The 20818-nt window shown below is 51.1% G+C and overlaps 1 protein-coding gene across 2 annotated transcripts in view; it reads left to right on the top strand.

The window, feature by feature from the left end:
- The window catches only part of LOC141174222 (uncharacterized), a 144366-nt gene that overhangs the window by 57387 nt on the left and 66161 nt on the right, over window positions 1-20818 (top strand). For both annotated transcript variants that reach the window (XR_012252820.1, XM_073659038.1), the window contains exons 5-7: window positions 5505-6002; window positions 7829-8185; window positions 15341-15649. Coding sequence is in view for 1 of the 2 variants with exons in the window: in XM_073659038.1 (XP_073515139.1) it covers window positions 5505-6002; window positions 7829-8185; window positions 15341-15649 (1164 nt within the window). In the remaining variant the exon portion in view is untranslated. The remainder of the gene's footprint in view (window positions 1-5504; window positions 6003-7828; window positions 8186-15340; window positions 15650-20818) is intronic.

Raw genomic sequence — 20818 nt, 5'->3', positions numbered from 1 at the left:
GTTATACTGGGATGGATTATCGGGCAGGTTTACCAGTCAGTCAGGATGTGGTCACTGGTTATACTGGGATGGATTATCGGGCTGGTTTACCAGGCAGTCAGGATGTGGTCACTGGTTATACTGGGATAGATTATCGGGCAAGTTTACTAGTCAGTCAGGATTGGTCACTGGTTATACTAGGATTATCTGTCAGGTTTACCAGTCAGTCAGAATGTGGTCACTGGTTATACTGGGATGGATTATCGGGCAGGTTTACCAGTCAGTCAGGATGTGGTCACTGGTTATACTGGGATGGATTATCGGGCTGGTTTACCAGTCAGTCAGGATGTGGTCACTGGTTATACTGGGAAGGATTATATGGCAGGTTTACCAGTCAGTCAGAATATGAGAGGGAATGTGGGAGGGATTATCTGCAGGTTTACCAGTCAGTCAGGTTGGGAGTCACTGGTTATACTGGGAAGGATTATATGGCAGGTTTACCAGTCATTCAGAATTGGTCACTGGTTATACAGGGATGGATTATCTGGCAGGTTTACCAGTCAGTCAGGATGTGGTCACTGGTTATACAGGGATGGATTATCAGCAGGTTTACCAGTCAGTCAGGATGTGGTCACTGGTTATACTGGGATGGATTATCTGCAGGTTTACCAGTCAGTCAGGATGTGGTCACTGTGTTATACTGGGATGGATTATCGGGCAGGTTTACCAGTCATTTGGGATGTGGTCACTGGTTATACTGGGATGGATTATCGGGCAGGTTTACCAGTCAGTCAGAATGTGGTCACTGGTTATACTGGGATGGATTATCTGGCAGGTTTACCAGTCAGTCAGGATATGGTCACTGGTTATACTGGTATGGATTATCTGGCAGGTTTACCAGTCAGTCAGGATGTGGTCACTGGTTATACTGGGATGGATTATCAGGCAGATTTACCAGTCAGTCAGGATGGGGTCACTGGTTATACTGGGATGGATTATCTGCAGGTTTACCAGTCAGTCAGGATTGGTCACTGGTTATACTGGGATGGATTATCTGCAGGTTTACCAGTCAGTCAGGGTGTGGTCACTGGTTATACTGGGATGGATTATCTGCAGGTTTATCAGTCAGTCAGGATGGGGTCACTGGTTATACTGGGATGGATTATCTGCAGGTTTACCAGTCAGTCAGGATGTGGTCACTGGTTATACTGGGATGGATTATCTGCAGTTTACCAGTCAGTCAGGATGGGGTCACTGGTTATACTGGGATTGATTATCGGGCAGGTTTACCAGTCAGTCAGGATGTGGTCGCTGGTTATACTGGGATGGATTATCTGCAGGTTTACCAGTCAGTCAGGATGTGATCACTGGTTATACTGGGATGGATTATCTGCAGGTTTACCAGTCAATCAGGATGTGGTCACTGGTTATACTGGGATGGATTGTCAGGCAGGTTTACCAGTCAGTCAGGATGTTGTCACTGGTTATACTGGGATGGATTATCTGCAGGTTTACTAGTCAGTCAGGATGTGGTCACTGGTTATACAGGGATGGATTATCTACAGTTTACCAGTCAGTCAGGATGGGGTCACTGGTTATACTGGGATGGATTATCTGCAGTTTACCAGTCAGTCAGGATGGGGTCACTGGTTATACTGGGATGGATTATCGGGCAGGTTTACCAGTCAGTCAGGATTGGTCACTGGTTATACTGGGATGGATTATCTGCAGGTTTACCAGTCAGTCAGGATGTTGTCACTGGTTATACTGGGATGGATTATCGGACAGGTGTACCAGTCAGTCAGGATGTGGTCACTGGTTATACTGGGATGGATTGTCAGGCAGGTTTACCAGTCAGTCAGGATGTTGTCACTGGTTATACTGGGATGGATTATCTGCAGGTTTACCAGTCAGTCAGGATGTGGTCACTGGTTATACTGGGATGGATTATCGGGCAGGTTTACCAATCAGTCAGGAAGTGGTCACTGGTTATACTGGGATGGATTATCTGCAGATTTACCAGTCAGTCTGGATGTGGTCACTGGTTATACTGGGATGGATTATCTGCAGGTTTACCAATCAGTCAGGATGTGATCACTGGTTATACTGGGATGGATTATCTGGTAAGTTTACCAGTCAGTCTGGATGTGGTCACTGGTTATACTGGGATAGATTATCTGCAGGTTTACCAGTCAGTCAGGGTGTGGTCACTGGTTATACTGGGATGGATTATCTGCAGGTTTATCCGTCAGTCAGGATGGGGTCACTGGTTATACTGGAATGGATTATCTGCAGGTTTACCATTCAGTCAGGATTGGTCACTTTTTATACTGGGATGGATTATCAGGCGGGTTTACCAGTCAGTCAGGATGGGGTCACTGGTTATAGTGGGATAGATTATCTGCAGGTTTACCAGTCAGTCAGGATGTGGTCACTGGTTATACTGGGATGGATTAACTGCAGTTTACCAGTCAGTCAGGATGGGGTCACTGGTTATACTGGGATGGATTATCGGGCAGGTTTACCAGTCAGTCAGGATGTGGTCACTGGTTATACTGGGATAGATTATTTGGCAGGTTTACCAGTCAGTCAGGATATGGTCACTGTTATACTGGGATGGATTATCGGGCAGGTGTACCAGTCAGTAAGGATGTGGTCACTGGTTATACTGGGATTGATTATCTGGCAGGTTTACCAGTCAGTCAGGATATGGTCACTGGTTATACTGGGATGGATTATCTGCAGGTTTACAAGTCATTCAGGATGTGGTCACTGGTTATACAGGGATGGATTATCTGCAGGTTTACCAGTCAGTCAGGATGTGGTCACTGGTTATACAGGGATATATTATCTGCAGGTTTACCAATCAGTCAGGATATGGTCACTGGTTATACTGGGATGGATTATCAGGCTGTTTTACCAGTCAGTCAGCATTGTTCACTGGTTATACTGGGATGGATTATCTGGCAGGTTTACCAGTCAGTCAGGATGTGGTCACTGGTTATACAGGGATGGATTATCAGCAGGTTTACCAGTCAGTCAGGATGTGGTCACTGGTTATACTGGGATGGATTATCCGGCAGGTTTACCAGTCAGTCAGGATGTGGTCACTGTGTTATACAGGGATGGATTATCGGGCAGGTTTACCAGTCAGTCAGGATGGGGTCACTGGTTATACAGGAATGGATCATCTTCAGGTTTACCAGTCAGTCAGGATATGGTCACTGGTTATACTGGGATGTATTATATGGCAGGTTTACCAGTCAGTTAGGATGTGGTCACTGGTTATACCGGGATGGATTGTCTGCAGGTTTACCAGTCAGTCAGGATGTGGTCACTGGTTATACTGGGATGGATCATCTGCAAGTTTTACCAGTCAGTCACGATGGGGTCACTGGTTATACTGGGATGGATTATCGGGCAGGTTTACCAGTCAGGATGTGGTCACTGGTTATACTGGGATGGATTATCTGGCAGGTTTACCAGTCAGTGAGGATGTGGTCACTGGTTATACTAGGATGGATTATCTTCAGGTTTATCAGTCAGTCAGGATTGGTCACTGGTTATACTGGGATGGATTATCTGGCTGGTTTAACAGTCAGTCAGGATATGGTCACTTTTTATACTTGGATGGATTATCTGACACGTTTACCAGTAAGTCAGGATATGGTCACTGGTTATACTGGGATGGATTATCTGGCAGGTTTACCAGTCAGTCAGGATGTGGTCACTGGTTATACTGGGATGGATTATCTGGCAGGTTTACCAGTCAGTCAGGATTTTTTCACTGGTTACACTGGGATGGATTATCTGCAGGTTTATCAGTCAGTCAGGATGTGGTCACTGGTTATACTGGGATGGATTATCTGCATGTTTACCAGTCAGTCAGGATGGGGTCACTGGTTCTACTGGGATGGATTATCTGCAGGTTTACCAGTCAGTCAGGATTTTTTCACTGGTTATACTGGGATGGATTATCTGCAGGTTTATCAGTCAGTCAGGATGTGGTCACTGGTTATACTGGGATGGATTATCTGCATGTTTACCAGTCAGTCAGGATGGGGTCACTGGTTATACTGGAATGGATTATCGGGCAGGTTTACCAGTCAGTCGGAATGTGGTCACTGGTTATACTGGATGGATTATCAGTCAGGTTTACCAGTCAGTCAGGATGTGGTCACTGGTTATACTGGGATGGATTATCAGACAGGTTTACCAGTCAGTCAGGATGGGGTCACTGGTTATACTGGGATGGATTATCGGTCAGGTTTACCAGTCAGTCAGGATGTGGTCACTGGTTATACTGGGATGGATTATCTGCAGGTTTACCAGTCAGTCAGGATGTGGTCACTGGTTATACAGGGATGGATTATCGGGCTGGTTTACCAGTCAGTCAGGATGTGGTCACTGGTTATACTGGGATGGATTATCTGGCAGGTTTACCAGTCAGTCAGGATGTGGTCACTGGTTATACTAGGATGGATTATCAGGCTGGTTTACCAGTCAGTCAGTATGTGGTCACTGGTTATACTGGGATGGATTATCAGGCAGATTTACCAGTCAGTTAGGATGTGGTCATTGGTTATACTGGGATGGATTATCTGCAAGTTTACCAGTCCGTCTGTTTGTGTTCACTGGTTATATTGGGATGGATTATCAGGCAGGTTTACCAGTCAGTCAGGATCTGGTCACTGGTTATACTGGGATGGATTATCAGGCAGGTTTACCAGTCAGTCAGGATGTGGTCACTGGTTATACTGGGATGGATTATCAGTCAGGTTTACCAGTCAGTCAGGATGTGGTCACTGGTTATACTGGGATGGATTATCTGCAAGTTTACCAGTCAGTCTGGATGTGATCACTGGTTATACTGGGATGGATTATCTGCAGGTTTACCAGTCAGTCAGGATGTGGGCACTGGTTATACTGGGAGGGATTATCAGTCAGGTTTACCAGTCAGTCAGGATGTGGTCACTGGTTATACTGGGATGGATTATCTGCAGGTTTACCAGTCAGTCAGGATGTGGTCACTGGTTATACTGGGATGGATTATCTGCAAGTTTACCAGTCAGTCTGGATGTGATCACTGGTTATACAGGGATGGATTATCTGCAGGTTTACCAGTCAGTCAGGATGTGGTCACTGGTTATACTGGGAGGGATTATCAGTCAGGTTTACCAGTCAGTCAGGATGTGGTCACTGGTTATACTGGGATGGATTATCTGCAGGTTTACCAGTCTGTCAGGATTGGTCACTGGTTATACTGGGATGGATTATCAGACAGGTTTACCAGTCAGTCAGGATGTGGTCACTGGTTATACTGGGATGGATTATCTGCAGGTTTACCAGTCAGTCAGGATTGGTCACTGGTTATACTGGGATGGATTATCGGGCAGGTTTACCAGTCAGTCAGGATGTGGTCACTGGTTATACTGGGATGGATTATCGGGCAGGTTTACCAGTCAGTCAGGATGTGGTCACTGGTTGTCATGGCTCCTGATCTCAGCTATGTCTCCTTTCTGTAGATCCCCCCGTCCTTTCTGAGATCACCGGCAGCGATCTGCTGATTGATATGACCAGGGCCAGGCTGACATTTTACGTTCAGAACTTCAAGCCTAATGACCTGGAGATCTGTGTACGTCTGAGGAGACGAGGAGAGGAGATGAAGACGATCCACTGCTGGAGATCCAGAGTTCAGGTGTCCTCAGCCCGAGCTATGAGGGATGAGGATGCTGAGGGTAGTAGTGTGAATACAGACGTAGAACAGCAGCGTCTGATGAATGGGGCTGTCAGTCACACACAGGGGCCCCTACACCTGGGAATGGAGGCAGTTATATCCTCCACTAGACCCCGTGTCCTTCGCTTTATTGACTGGCGGAGACTTTACACGTACAGCTGTCAGTGTTCTCTTCACATCACTCCCAGCTATTCTGAGGATAACGGAGCAGAATTGTCTGTCCATGTATCACACCCGGCTCTGGCAGAAGACGCCCTCATCAGGAGGACCCTGAGGGTCACCGGAGGTAAGACCACCTACCAGAATTACATGGGGTCAGTCAGGATGGGCTCCTCCTCCAATTATTGCTGCCTCCTTCTGATGTATCTTCATTACTTCTACAGATTTCCATTGTCTTTCAGGATAGACACCAGTCAGTGCAATTTACCTGCAAACATTTCACTTTCTTCTGTTCACATTGACCAGTTAGTGTCTGTGCAGACTCGGGGTCTTCCATGGGTGTAACGCTGCTCAGACAACACAGGGTGAGGGTAAAACAGCGTGGCAATACTTTATTGAACCACAAAGCGGACAATAAACACAGAACAGTCCCAGCAAATACCCAAGATGGTACAACATTACACAGCCTCACCCTTCCTTCTCCGCCTGGGATAGAACAGCTGCGACTCCGGGGCTTCCAGAGCCAACTACCTCAACCAGTGGCCCCCCGCTTCTGGCAGGCCCCCACAGAGAGGAGGTAGTGGCAAGCTTAGGAAGGTAGCAGCCCATCGAGGTACAAGGCCAGGAGACCTGAGGGTCCCAAGCTGGCCTCTCCAAGAGTTTCCCTGGAGCCAGGTGACCGGTGGGTCCCTCATGGCAACGCCAAATGTCTCCATGGGTTATATGCGACTGTTGGGTCCCTCCTAGCAACCCCAAACAACACATCCATGGGGCCATGTGACTTCCTCGTCCCACGCTGGTCTCCCCAAAATGTATCCATGGTCTCTCTGATGATTAATGGAGCCGAAACGTATCTTTCCAGTCAGGATCGGTTCTCTTAGACTAGAATCATGTAGAATACAAATCTGTGTCTCTTTGGGTAATGCCATGCTATCCATCTACTGTCCTGAAGGATGTCTCTCATTCTCCTTCTAAAGTCTTTCTCCAATCTCTGATTCAAGTCTGACTGCTACAGAAGCACTTGTCCTTTTTAAGTACACATCCACAGGTCAAGGGTCATTAGTCACATGACAGAGGTAAAGGTGCAGGGCATTACTCACATGGCTCAGCTCTCAGTGTTTTAGCTAATCAATTTACATACTTGGTATCACAGGGGCTATTGTAAATACACATCTCGCTGACTAATAGTACAATTTGTCATTAGCATAGTAAACATGATTGTATCCAAACAAATAGAATTCAGCTTTAATACAGATACTATGACCTTTTTGATCAGCAAGAGAAATACAAATACATTTATAAGTCAACACAACACAATAGTGTATTTCTCTTGACTTAACAAATCTAAACGTCTGGCTGATTAAGATTTTAGGCTGTGTCGTCACAGTGTCATTTATGGTGGCAGATTTCTGGGCACATGCTCTGCATCTCCTCCATATATTGTTTCAGGGGCTTCTTGTGACTTCTCTATGAAGGGTCTAGGTAAAGGTGTCATGGGGCTCCTCTCCTTGTTCAGGGTCCCCACTCTTAAGGCCTCAGCTGACTTTCCCAGGCACTCTGATCATTGTCTCTGGCGTCCTCGGGCACTCTGATCATTGTCTCTGACGTCCTCGGGCACTCTGATCATTGTCTCTGACGTCCTTGGGCACTCTGATCATTGTCTCTGACGTCCTCGGGCACTCTGATCATTGTCTCTGACGTCCCCGGTCGCCCTGATCATTGTCTCTGACATCCCCGGTCTCTCTGATCATGATCTCTGATGTCCCTGGGTGCCCTGATCATTGTCTCTGATGTCTGCAGTGTTAAACATAAAGCGTGAGTAGCATCCGGAGTCTCTGATGAGACAGAGGACTGTGGTATTCCAGCAGCCAAGTCCAGGGTCCTGGATAGAGTTTAATCTGCACGTCAGCTTTTGTGGTTTCATCAGAAAATTCTCCTATTTTCCTCTTGTAGTTGCTCCGACTTTACTAAAGATCGTTTGTCCAGCACATGTGACCCACGAGGAGCAGACCACGCTGACTTGTCCAATTATGGGGTTTAAGCCCAGGACTTTGCAGGTAACATGGCTGAAGAAGGATCAGGGAGGCCGAGAGACAGAAATCGTAACCTGGAATTCTACTGCTGAGAAAAACACCAGCCGAATCCACGAAATAACCGAGCAAGAGCTTGAAGACAAGTCCTACAGTAACCTAAGTGCCTTAATGTTGAGACCAAGTGTCCTAAAAGATGATGGCGTCACGTACATCTGTAGAGCCTATCACCCGGCCACCGAGAAGAGGGCAGAACAAGCAATGGTGATGGAGGTTACAGGTGAGAGCGCTCGGGGGTCAGGGCATTGTGGGACCCCACACACCACCATAACTATCTCACAGACATCAGGACTGGACACTCGGACAATAGATGTAAGATGAGGTTTTACACCGGTGGAGCTGACAATCTGCACCGCCAACAACAGAGCCTATTAACCATGAAAAACAAAAGATTGAGGAGACCATCTAAGGACCACAGACAACATGAGGGCTATACTGTCACACAGTAAGGTAGAAAAAAGACACATGTCCCTCAAGTTCAACTGAGGGACGGGAGAAGATAAAATGAATAGAGTATCGGTAAACTGTGCCACCATGTAAGACGAGGATCCGTCACTGTCCCATCACCGGCACCCACCATTAACAGTTCAGGTGGAGGAACCTTATTTCCTTGTGATATTGCTCCATGTCCAGGATGCAGAGGGCAGAAAGTCCAAGTAGCCGGTCCTCACTAGTGGCCAGAAGGAGAAGGTGGTCCACAGTCAGTGCCAACATGTCAGCTCCGTGGGGCAATGACAAAAAAGATTTGATCTGTAGGTTTCAGAGAAAAGATTCAGTATAACTTGTGTTTTAATCATTTACCCTCTGCTCCTTCTGGGATCCTTGGTCCAGTGGGCGGTGCTATCAGTGATTGACAGCTCTCTCTATAAGCACAGGTATACAAAGGAAGCTGCCAGTCACTGACAGGACCGCCCACTGGACCATCAGTGATTAACAGCTATCTCTATAAGCACACGTATAGAAAGGAAGCTGCCAGTCACTGACAGGACCGCCTACTGGACCATCAGTGATTGACAGCTCTCTCTATAAGCACACGTATAGAAAGGAAGCTGCCAGTCACTGACAGGACCGCCTACTGGACCATCAGTGATTGACAGCTCTCTATAAGCACACGTATAGAAAGGAAGCTGCCAGTCACTGACAGGACCGCCCACTGGACCATCAGTGATTGACAGCTCTCTCTATAAGCACACGTATAGAAAGGAAGCTGCCAGTCACTGACAGGACCGCCTACTGGACCATCAGTGATTGACAGCTCTCTCTATAAGCACACGTATAGAAAGGAAGCTGCCAGTCACTGACAGGACCGCCTACTGGACCATCAGTGATTGACAGCTCTCTCTATAAGCACACGTATAGAAAGGAAGCTGCCAGTCACTGACAGGACCGCCCACTGGACCCTCAGTGATTGACAGCTATCTCTATAAGCACACGTATACAAAGAAGCTGCCAGTCACTGACAGGACCGCCCACTGGACCATCAGTGATTGACAGCTCTCTCTATAAGCACACGTATAGAAAGGAAGCTGCCAGTCACTGACAGAACCGCCCACTGGACCATCAGTGATTGACAGCTCTCTCTATAGGCACACATATAGAAAGGAAGCTGCCAGTCACTGACAGAACCGCCCACTGGACCATCAGTGATTGACAACTATCTCTATAGGCACACATATAGAAAGGAAGCTGCCAGTCACTGACAGGACCGCCCACTGGACCATCAGTGATTGACAACTATCTCTATAAGCACACTTATACAAAGGAAGCTGCCAGTCACTGACAGGACCGCCCACTGGACCATCAGTGATTGACAACTATCTCTATAAGCACACTTATACAAAGGAAGCTGCCAGTCACTGACAGGACCGCCCACTGGACCATCCGTGATTGACAGCTATCTCTATAAGCACACGTATAGAAAGGAAGCTGCCAGTCACTGACAGGACCGCCCACTGGACCATCAGTGATTGACAGCTCTCTCTATAAGCACACCTATAGAAAGGAAGCTGCCAGTCACTGACAGGACTGCCCACTGGACCATCAGTGATTGACAGCTACATCTATAAGCACACGTATACAAAGGAAGCTGCCAGTCACTGACAGGACCGCCCACTGGACCATCAGTGTTTGACAGCTCTCTCTATAAGCACACGTATAGAAAGGAAGCTGCCAGTCACTGAGAGGACCGCCCACTGGACCATCAGTGATTGACAGCTCTCTCTATAAGCACACGTATAGAAAGGAAGCTGGTAGTCACTGACAGAACCGCCCACTGGACCATCAGTGATTGACAGCTCTCTCTATAAGCACACGTACAGAAAGGAAGCTGCCAGTCACTGACAGGACCGCCCACTGGACTATCAGTGATTGACAGCTCTTTCTATAAGCACACGTATACATAGGAAGCTGTCAGTCACTGACAGGACCGCCCACTGGACCATCAGTGATTGACAGCTCTCTCTATAAGCACACGTATACAAAGGAAGCTGCCGGTCACAGACAGGACCGCCCACTGGACCATCAGTGATTGACACCTATCTCTATAAGCACACGTATACAAAGAAGCTGCCAGTCACAGACAGGACCACCCACTGGACCATCAGTGATTGACAGCTCTCTCTATAAGCACACGTATACAAAGGAAGCAGCCAGTCACTGACAGGACCGCCCACTGGACCATCAGTGATTGACAGCTCTCTCTATAAGCACACTTATACAAAGGAAGCTGCCAGTCACAGACAGGACCGCCCACTGGACCATCAGTGATTGACAGCTATCTCTATAAGCACACGTATAGAAAGGAAGCTGCCAGTCACAGACAGGACCGCCCACTGGACCATCAGTGATTGACAGCTCTCTATAAGCACACGTATAGAAAGGAAGCTGCCAGTCACTGACAGGACCGCCCACTGGACCATCAGTGATTGACAGCTCTCTCTATAAGCACACGTATACATAGGAAGCTGCCAGTCACTGACAGGACTGCCCACTGGACCATCAGTGATTGACAGCTCTCTCTATAAGCACATGTATACAAAGGAAGCTGCCAGTCACTGACAGGACCGCCCACTGGACCATCAGTGATTGACAGCTATCTCTATAAGCACACGTATAGAAAGGAAGCTGCCAGTCACAGACAGGACCGCCCACTGGACCATCAGTGATTGACAGCTATCTCTATAAGCACACATATAGAAAGGAAGCTGCCAGTCACAGACAGGACCGCCCACTGGAACATCAGTGATTGACAGCTATCTCTATAAGCACACGTATAGAAAGGAAGCTGCCAGTCACAGACAGGACCGCCCACTGGACCATCAGTGATTGACAGCTCTATCTATAAGCACACATATAGAAAGGAAGCTGCCGGTCACGGACAAGACCGCCTACTGGACCATCAGTGATTGACATCTCTCTCTATAAGCACACGTATACATAGGAAGCTGCCAGTCACTGACAGGACCACCCACTGGACCATCAGTGATTGACAGCTCTCTCTATAAGCACACGTATAGAAAGGAAGCTGCCAGTCACAGACAGGACTGCCCACTGGACCATCAGTGATTGACAGCTCTCTCTATAAGCACACGTATACATAGGAAGCTGCCAGTCACTGACAGGACCGCCCACTGGACCATCAGTGATTGACAGCTCTCTCTATAAGCACACGTATAGAAAGAAAGCTGCCAGTCACTGACAGGACCGCCCACTGGACCATCAGTGATTGACAGCTCTCTCTATAAGCACACGTATAGAAAGGAAGCTGGTAGTCACTGACAGGACCGCCCACTGGACCATCAGTGATTGACAGCTCTCTCTATAAGCACACTTATACAAAGGAAGCTGCCAGTCACTGACAGGACCGCCCACTGGACCATCAGTGATTGACAGCTATCTCTATAAGCACACGTATAGAAAGGAAGCTGCCAGTCACAGACAGGACCGCCCACTGGACCATCAGTGATTGACAGCTCTCTCTGTAAGCACACGTATACAAAGGAAGCTGCCAGTCACTGACAGGACCGCCCACTGGACCATCAGTGTTTGACAGCTATCTCTATAAGCACACGTACAGAAAGGAAGCTGCCAGTCACTGACGGGACCGCCCACTGGACCCTCAGTGATTGACAGCTCTCTCTATAAGCACACGTATACACAGGAAGCTGCCAGTCACTGACAGGACCGCCCACTGGACCATCAGTGATTGACAGCTCTCTCTATAAGCACACGTATACAAAGGAAGGTGCTAGTCACTGACAGGACCGCCCACTGGACCATCAGTGATTGACAGCTATCTCTATAAGCACACGTACAGAAAGGAAGCTGCCAGTCACTGACAGGACCGCCCACTGGACCATCAGTGATTGACAGCTCTCTCTATAAGCACACGTATAGAAAGGAAGCTGCCAGTCACTGACAGGACCGCCCACTGGACCATCAGTGATTGACAGCTCTCTCTATAAGCACATGTATAGACAGGAAGCTGCTAGTCACTGACAGGACCGCCCACTGGACCATCAGTGATTGACAGCTATCTCTATAAGCACACCTATAGAAAGGAAGCTGCCAGTCACTGACAGGACCACCCACTGGACCATCAGTGATTGACAGCTATCTCTATAAGCACATGTATACAAAGAAGCTGCCAGTCACAGACAGGACCGCCCACTGGACCATCAGTGATTGACAGCTATCTCTATAAGCACACGTACAGAAAGGAAGCTGCCAGTCACTGACAGGACCGCCCACTGGACCATCAGTGATTGACAGCTCTCTCTATAAGCACACGTATACATAGGAAGCTGCCAGTCACTGACAGGACCGCCCACTGGACCATCAGTGATTGACAGCTCTCTCTATAAGCACACGTATAGAAAGGAAGCTGCCAGTCACAGACAGGACCACCCACTGGACCATCAGTGATTGACAGCTCTCTCTATAAGCACACATATACAAAGGAAGCTGCCAGTCACTGACAGGACCACCCACTGGACCATCAGTGATTGACAGCTATCTCTATAAGCACACGTATAGAAAGGAAGCTGCCAGTCACAGACAGGACCGCCCACTGGACCATCAGTGATTGACAGCTCTATCTATAAGCACACATATAGAAAGGAAGCTGCCGGTCACGGACAGGACCGCCTACTGGACCATCAGTGATTGACAGCTATCTCTATAAGCACACGTATAGAAAGGAAGCTGCCAGTCACTGACAGGACCACCCACTGGACCATCAGTGATTGACATCTCTCTCTATAAGCACACGTATACATAGGAAGCTGCCAGTCACTGACAGGACCACCCACTGGACCAACAGTGATTGACAGCTCTCTCTATAAGCACACGTATACATAGGAAGCTGCCAGTCACTGACAGGACCGCCCACTGGACCATCAGTGATTGACAGCTCTCTCTATAAGCACACGTATAGAAAGAAAGCTGCCAGTCACTGACAGGACCGCCCACTGGACCATCAGTGATTGACAGCTCTCTCTATAAGCACACGTATAGAAAGGAAGCTGGTAGTCACTGACAGGACCGCCCACTGGACCATCAGTGATTGACAGCTCTCTCTATAAGCACACTTATACAAAGGAAGCTGCCAGTCACAGACAGGACCGCCCACTGGACCATCAGTGATTGACAGCTCTCTCTATAAGCACACTTATACAAAGGAAGCTGCCAGTCACTGACAGGACCGCCCACTGGACCATCAGTGATTGACAGCTATCTCTATAAGCACACGTATAGAAAGGAAGCTGCCAGTCACAGACAGGACCGCCCACTGGACCATCAGTGATTGACAGCTCTCTCTATAAGCACACGTATACAAAGGAAGCTGCCAGTCACTGACAGGACCGCCCACTGGACCATCAGTGATTGACAGCTCTCTCTATAAGCACACTTATACAAAGGAAGCTGCCAGTCACTGACAGGACCGCCCACTGGACCATCAGTGATTGACAGCTCTCTCTATAAGCACACGTATAGAAAGGAAGCTGGTAGTCACTGACAGGACCGCCCACTGGACCATCAGTGATTGACAGCTCTCTCTATAAGCACACGTATACACAGGAAGCTGCCAGTCACTGACAGGACCGCCCACTGGACCATCAGTGATTGACAGCTCTCTCTATAAGCACACGTATACAAAGGAAGCTGCTAGTCACTGACAGGACCGCCCACTGGACCATCAGTGATTGACAGCTATCTCTATAAGCACACGTACAGAAAGGAAGCTGCCAGTCACTGACAGGACCGCCCACTGGACCATCAGTGATTGACAGCTCTCTCTATAAGCACACGTATACAAAGAAGCTGCCAGTCACAGACAGGACCGCCCACTGGACCCTCAGTGATTGACAGCTATCTCTATAAGCACACGTACAGAAAGGAAGCTGCCAGTCACTGACAGGACCGCCCACTGGACCATCAGTGATTGACAGCTCTCTCTATAAGCACACGTATACAAAGAAGCTGCCAGTCACTGACAGGACCGCCCACTGGACCATCAGTGATTGACAGCTATCTCTATAAGCACACGTACAGAAAGGAAGCTGCCAGTCACTGACAGGACCACCCACTGGACCATCAGTGATTGACAGCTATCTCTATAAGCACATGTATACAAAGAAGCTGCCAGTCACAGACAGGACCGCCCACTGGACCATCAGTGATTGACAGCTATCTCTATAAGCACATGTATACAAAGAAGCTGCCAGTCACAGACAGGACCGCCCACTGGACCATCAGTGATTGACAGCTATCTCTATAAGCACACGTACAGAAAGGAAGCTGCCAGTCACTGACAGGACTGCCCACTGGACCATCAGTGATTGACAGCTCTCTCTATAAGCACACGTACAGAAAGGAAGCTGCCAGTCACTGACAGGACCGCCCACTGGACCATCAGTGATTGACAGCTCTCTCTATAAGCACACGTATACATAGGAAGCTGCCAGTCACAGACAGGACCACCCACTGGACCCTTAGCGCGTCTGCCTTGCTCCCCCGGTCTATAACATGGGACCTGTATTTTCATTGTGACAAGAAATCTCCGGCATTTGACGCTTATTTTTAGTCCGATGTGGTGACACCATGTCGGTAGAGTAGAAATATGGAAGTGCGGTGTTCAGCGTCCGCTGTCAGTAAGAACCAGCACAGACCCGTGAATTATGTTATAAGAAGTTTAGGAAACCATCCTCTATGTTTACAGGCCGTGCGGGGATTTAGACACTACTAATCCAGGGGCCACAATCCCCCCAGGACCACCCTGGTTTTCTCTCGCAGTCTATAAACTCATTGACCGGTCATAGGAAAAGCCTTGGGAAACGTAGGCTGATGTTGTGTTTGATGTTTGATGTTCCCTCAGCTGCTCCTGTGCTGGATGCCATAAAGCAGACAGAGGAGACGGTCCATGTGGGGGGCACCATGAAGCTGTCCTGTAAGGTCCATTCGTTTTACCCGGCATCTATAGAGGCTACCTGGCACACAGACGACGGGCGGTCCATGCCCTCTGTCACCAGTGACGTCCTCCCTGACCAGTCCGGTCTGTTCCATGCCACCAGCTCCATGAGTTACAGCCCAGCACTGAAGGATCGGGGAAGGACATTCAGGTGTGAGGTGAAACATCAAAGTGCTGGAGCCCTGAAGACGGTGACGTGGGACCTGCAGCATCTGGGTGAGTGGTGGAAACGCACAAGTGACATCTGTGCTCCATATTGGGTGAATGTAGATGGAGGCAAAAGAGGCAAAACATTTCTGCTTCAGATCTGGGACTTTCCGAGAACCTTCTATAATTAGTGTTAATGACTGAGTTAAGACTGGTCGTCCAGGACTTGCACATCTTGGTCTTTCTTAGTTCAGCAGTTGTATATACAAGAAGTGTAAAAGATCTCCAGTAATAAGTCCAAACACCAACACTACATAGCAGCCGTTAAGTCGGTCACACTCCAAACGTAAAGCCGCCATGTATATTAGTGTATTGTGCCGGATCTGAATGCCGGCATGATGGGCCCCACAGCCTCCCTACACACGTGACATGATGGGCCCCACAGCCTCCCTACACACGTGACATGATGGGCCCCACAGCCTCCCTACACACGTGACATGATGGGCCCCACAGCCTCCCTACACACGTGACATGATGGGCCCCACAGCCTCCCTACACACGTGACATGATGGGCCCCACAGCCTCCCTACACACGTGACATGATGGGCCCCACAGCCTCCCTACACACGTGACATGATGGGCCCCACAGCCTCCCTACACACGTGACATGATGGGCCCCACAGCCTCCCTACACACGTGACGTGATGGGCCCCACCGCCTCCCTACACACGTGACGTGATGGGCCCCACAGCCTCCCTACACACGTGACGTGATGGGCCCCACAGCCTCCCTACATACGTGACATGATGGGCCCCACAGCCTCCCTACACATGTGACGTGATGGGCCCCACAGCCTCCCTACATACGTGACATGATGGGCCCCACAGCCTCCCTACACACGTGACGTGATGGGCCCCACAGCCTCCCTACATACGTGACATGATGGGCCCCACAGCCTCCCTACATACGTGACATGATGGGCCCCACAGCCTCCCTACACACGTGACATGATATGCCCCACAGCCTCCCTACACACGTGACGTGATGGGCCCCACAGCCTCCCTACATACGTGACATGATGGGCCCCACAGCCTCCCTACACACGTGACATGATGGGCCCCACAGCCTCCCTACACATGTGACGTGATGGACCCCTCAGCCTCCCTACACATGTGACGTGATGGGCCCCACAGCCTCCCTACACACGTGACATGATGGGCCCCACAGCCTCCCTACATACGTGACGTGATGGGCCCCACAGCCTCCCTACACACGTGACGTGATGGGCCCCACCGCCTCCCTACACACGTGACGTGATGGGCCCCACAGCCTCCCTACACACGTGACGTGATGGGCCCCACAGCCTCCCTACATACGTGACATGATGGGCCCCACAGCCTCCCTACACATGTGACGTGATGGGCCCCACAGCCTCCCTACATACGTGACATGATGGGCCCCACAGCCTCCCTACACACGTGACGTGATGGGCCCCACAGCCTCCCTACATACGTGACATGATGGGCCCCACAGCCTCCCTACATACGTGACATGATGGGCCCCACAGCCTCCCTACACACGTGACATGATATGCCCCACAGCCTCCCTACACACGTGACGTGATGGGCCCCACAGCCTCCCTACATACGTGACATGATGGGCCCCACAGCCTCCCAACACACGTGACATGATATGCCCCACAGCCTCCCTACATACGTGACATGATATGCCCCACAGCCTCCCTACACACGTGACGTGATGGGCCCCACAGCCTCCCTACATACGTGACATGATGGGCCCCACAGCCTCCCAACACACGTGACATGATATGCCCCACAGCCTCCCTACATACGTGACATGATGGGCCCCACAGCCTCCCTACACACGTGACGTGATGGGCCCCACAGCCTCCCTACACACGTGACATGATATGCCCCACAGCCTCCCTACACACGTGACGTGATGGGCCCCACAGCCTCCCTACATACGTGACATGATGGGCCCCACAGCCTCCCTACACACGTGACATGATGGGCCCCACAGCCTCCCTACACATGTGACGTGATGGACCCCTCAGCCTCCCTACACATGTGACGTGATGGGCCCCACAGCCTCCCTACACACGTGACATGATGGGCCCCACAGCCTCCCTACATACGTGACGTGATGGGCCCCACAGCCTCCCTACACACGTGACGTGATGGGCCCCACCGCCTCCCTACACACGTGACGTGATGGGCCCCACAGCCTCCCTACACACGTGACGTGATGGGCCCCACAGCCTCCCTACATACGTGACATGATGGGCCCCACAGCCTCCCTACACATGTGACGTGATGGGCCCCACAGCCTCCCTACATACGTGACATGATGGGCCCCACAGCCTCCCTACACACGTGACGTGATGGGCCCCACAGCCTCCCTACATACGTGACATGATGGGCCCCACAGCCTCCCTACATACGTGACATGATGGGCCCCACAGCCTCCCTACACACGTGACATGATATGCCCCACAGCCTCCCTACACACGTGACGTGATGGGCCCCACAGCCTCCCTACATACGTGACATGATGGGCCCCACAGCCTCCCAACACACGTGACATGATATGCCCCACAGCCTCCCTACATACGTGACATGATATGCCCCACAGCCTCCCTACACACGTGACGTGATGGGCCCCACAGCCTCCCTACATACGTGACATGATGGGCCCCACAGCCTCCCAACACACGTGACATGATATGCCCCACAGCCTCCCTACACATGTGACGTGATGGGCCCCACAGCCTCCCTACACACGTGACATGATGGGCCCCACAGCCTCCCTACACATGTGACATGATGGGCCCCACAGCCTCCCTACACATGTGACGTGATGGGCCCCACAGCCTCCCTACACACGTGACATGATGGGCCCCACAGCCTCCCTACACATGTGACGTGATGGACCCCTCAGCCTCCCTACACATGTGACGTGATGGGCCCCACAGCCTCCCTACACATGTGACGTGATGGGCCCCACAGCATCCCTACATACGTGACATGATGGGCCCCACAGCCTCCCTACATACGTGACATGATGGGCCCCACAGCCTCCCTACATACGTGACGTGATGGGCCCCACAGCCTCCCAACATACGTGACGTGATGGGCCCTACAGCCTCCCTACACGTGATGTGATGGGCCCCACAGCCTCCCTACACACGTGACATGATGGGCCCCACAGCCTCCCTACACATGTGACGTGATGGGCCCCACAGCCTCCCAACACACGTGACATGATATGCCCCACAGCCTCCCTACACATGTGACGTGATGGGCCCCACAGCCTCCCTACATACGTGACATGATGGGCCCCACAGCCTCCCTACACATGTGACGTGATGGGCCCCACAGCCTCCCAACACACGTGACATGATGGGCCCCACAGCCTCCCTACACACGTGACATGATGGGCCCCACAGCCTCCCTACACATGTGACATGATGGGCCCCACAGCCTCCCTACACATGTGACGTGATGGGCCCCACAGCCTCCCTACACACGTGACATGATGGGCCCCACAGCCTCCCTACACATGTGATGTGATGGGCCCCACAGCCTCCCTACACACGTGACATGATGGGCCCCACAGCCTTCCTACACATGTGACGTGATGGGCCCCACAGCCTCCCAACACACGTGGCGTGATATGCCCCACAGCCTCCCTACACACGTGACATGATGGGCCCCACAGCCTCCCTACATACGTGACATGATATGCCCCACAGCCTCCCTACACACGTGACGTGATGGGCCCCACAGCCTCCCTACATACGTGACATGATATGCCCCACAGCCTCCCTACACACTTGACATGATATGCCCCACAGCCTCCCTACACACTTGACATGATATGCCCCACAGCCTCCCTACACATGTGACGTGATGGGCCCCACAGCCTCCCTACACACGTGACATGATATGCCCCACAGCCTCCCTACACATGTGACGTGATGGGCCCCACAGCCTCCCTACACACGTGACATGATATGCCCCACAGCCTCCCTACACACGTGACATGATGGGCCCCACAGCCTCCCTACACATGTGGCGTGATATGCCCCACAGCCTGCCTACACACGTGACATGATGGGCCCCACAGCCTCCCTACATACGTGACATGATATGCCCCACAGCCTCCCTACACACGTGACGTGATGGGCCCCACAGCCTCCCTACACACTTGACACGATATGCCCCACAGCCTCCCTACACACTTGACATGATATGCCCCACAGCCTCCCTACACATGTGACGTGATGGGCCCCACAGCCTCCCTACACACGTGACATGATATGCCCCACAGCCTCCCTACACATGTGACGTGATGGGCCCCACAGCCTCCCTACACACGTGACATGATATGCCCCACAGCCTCCCTACACACGTGACATGATGGGCCCCACAGCCTCCCTACACATGTGACATGATATGCCCCACAGCCTCCCTACACATGTGACGTGATGGGCCCCACAGCCTCCCTACACACGTGACATGATATGCCCCACAGCCTCCCTACACACGTGACGTGATGGGCCCCACAGCCTCCCTACACACGTGACATGATATGCCCCACAGCCTCCCTACACATGTGACGTGATGGGCCCCACAGCCTCCCTACATACGTGACATGATGGGCCCCACAGCCTCCCTACACATGTGACGTGATGGGCCCCACAGCCTCCCAACACACGTGACGTGATGGGCCCCACAGCCTTCCTACACACGTGACATGATGGGCCCCACAGCCTCCCTACACATGTGACATGATGGGCCCCACAGCGTCCCTACACATGTGACGTGATGGGCCCCACAGCCTCCCTACACACGTGACATGATGGGCCCCACAGCCTCCCTACACATGTGACGTGATGGGCCCCACAGCCTCCCTACACACGTGACATGATGGGCCCCACAGCCTCCCTACATACGTGACATGATATGCCCCACAGCCTCCCTACATATGTGACGTGATGGGCCCCACAGCCTCCCTACACACGTGATATGATATGCCCCACAGCCTCCCTACACATGTGACGTGATGGGCCCCACAGCCTCCCTACACACGTGACATGATATGCCCCACAGCCTCCCTACACACGTGACATGATGGGCCCCACAACCTCCCTACACATGTGACATGATGGGCCCCACAGCCTCCCTACACACGTGACATGATATGCCCCACAGC

Source organism: Phyllobates terribilis, unplaced genomic scaffold (genome assembly GCF_046119375.1).
Source record: "Phyllobates terribilis strain yellow unplaced genomic scaffold, ASM4611937v1 Scaffold_13__5_contigs__length_258822181, whole genome shotgun sequence".
Taxonomy (NCBI): Eukaryota; Metazoa; Chordata; class Amphibia; order Anura; family Dendrobatidae; genus Phyllobates; species Phyllobates terribilis.
The sequence above is the reverse complement of the archived record's forward strand: the minus strand, read 5'-3'. Positions and strand labels throughout refer to the sequence as shown.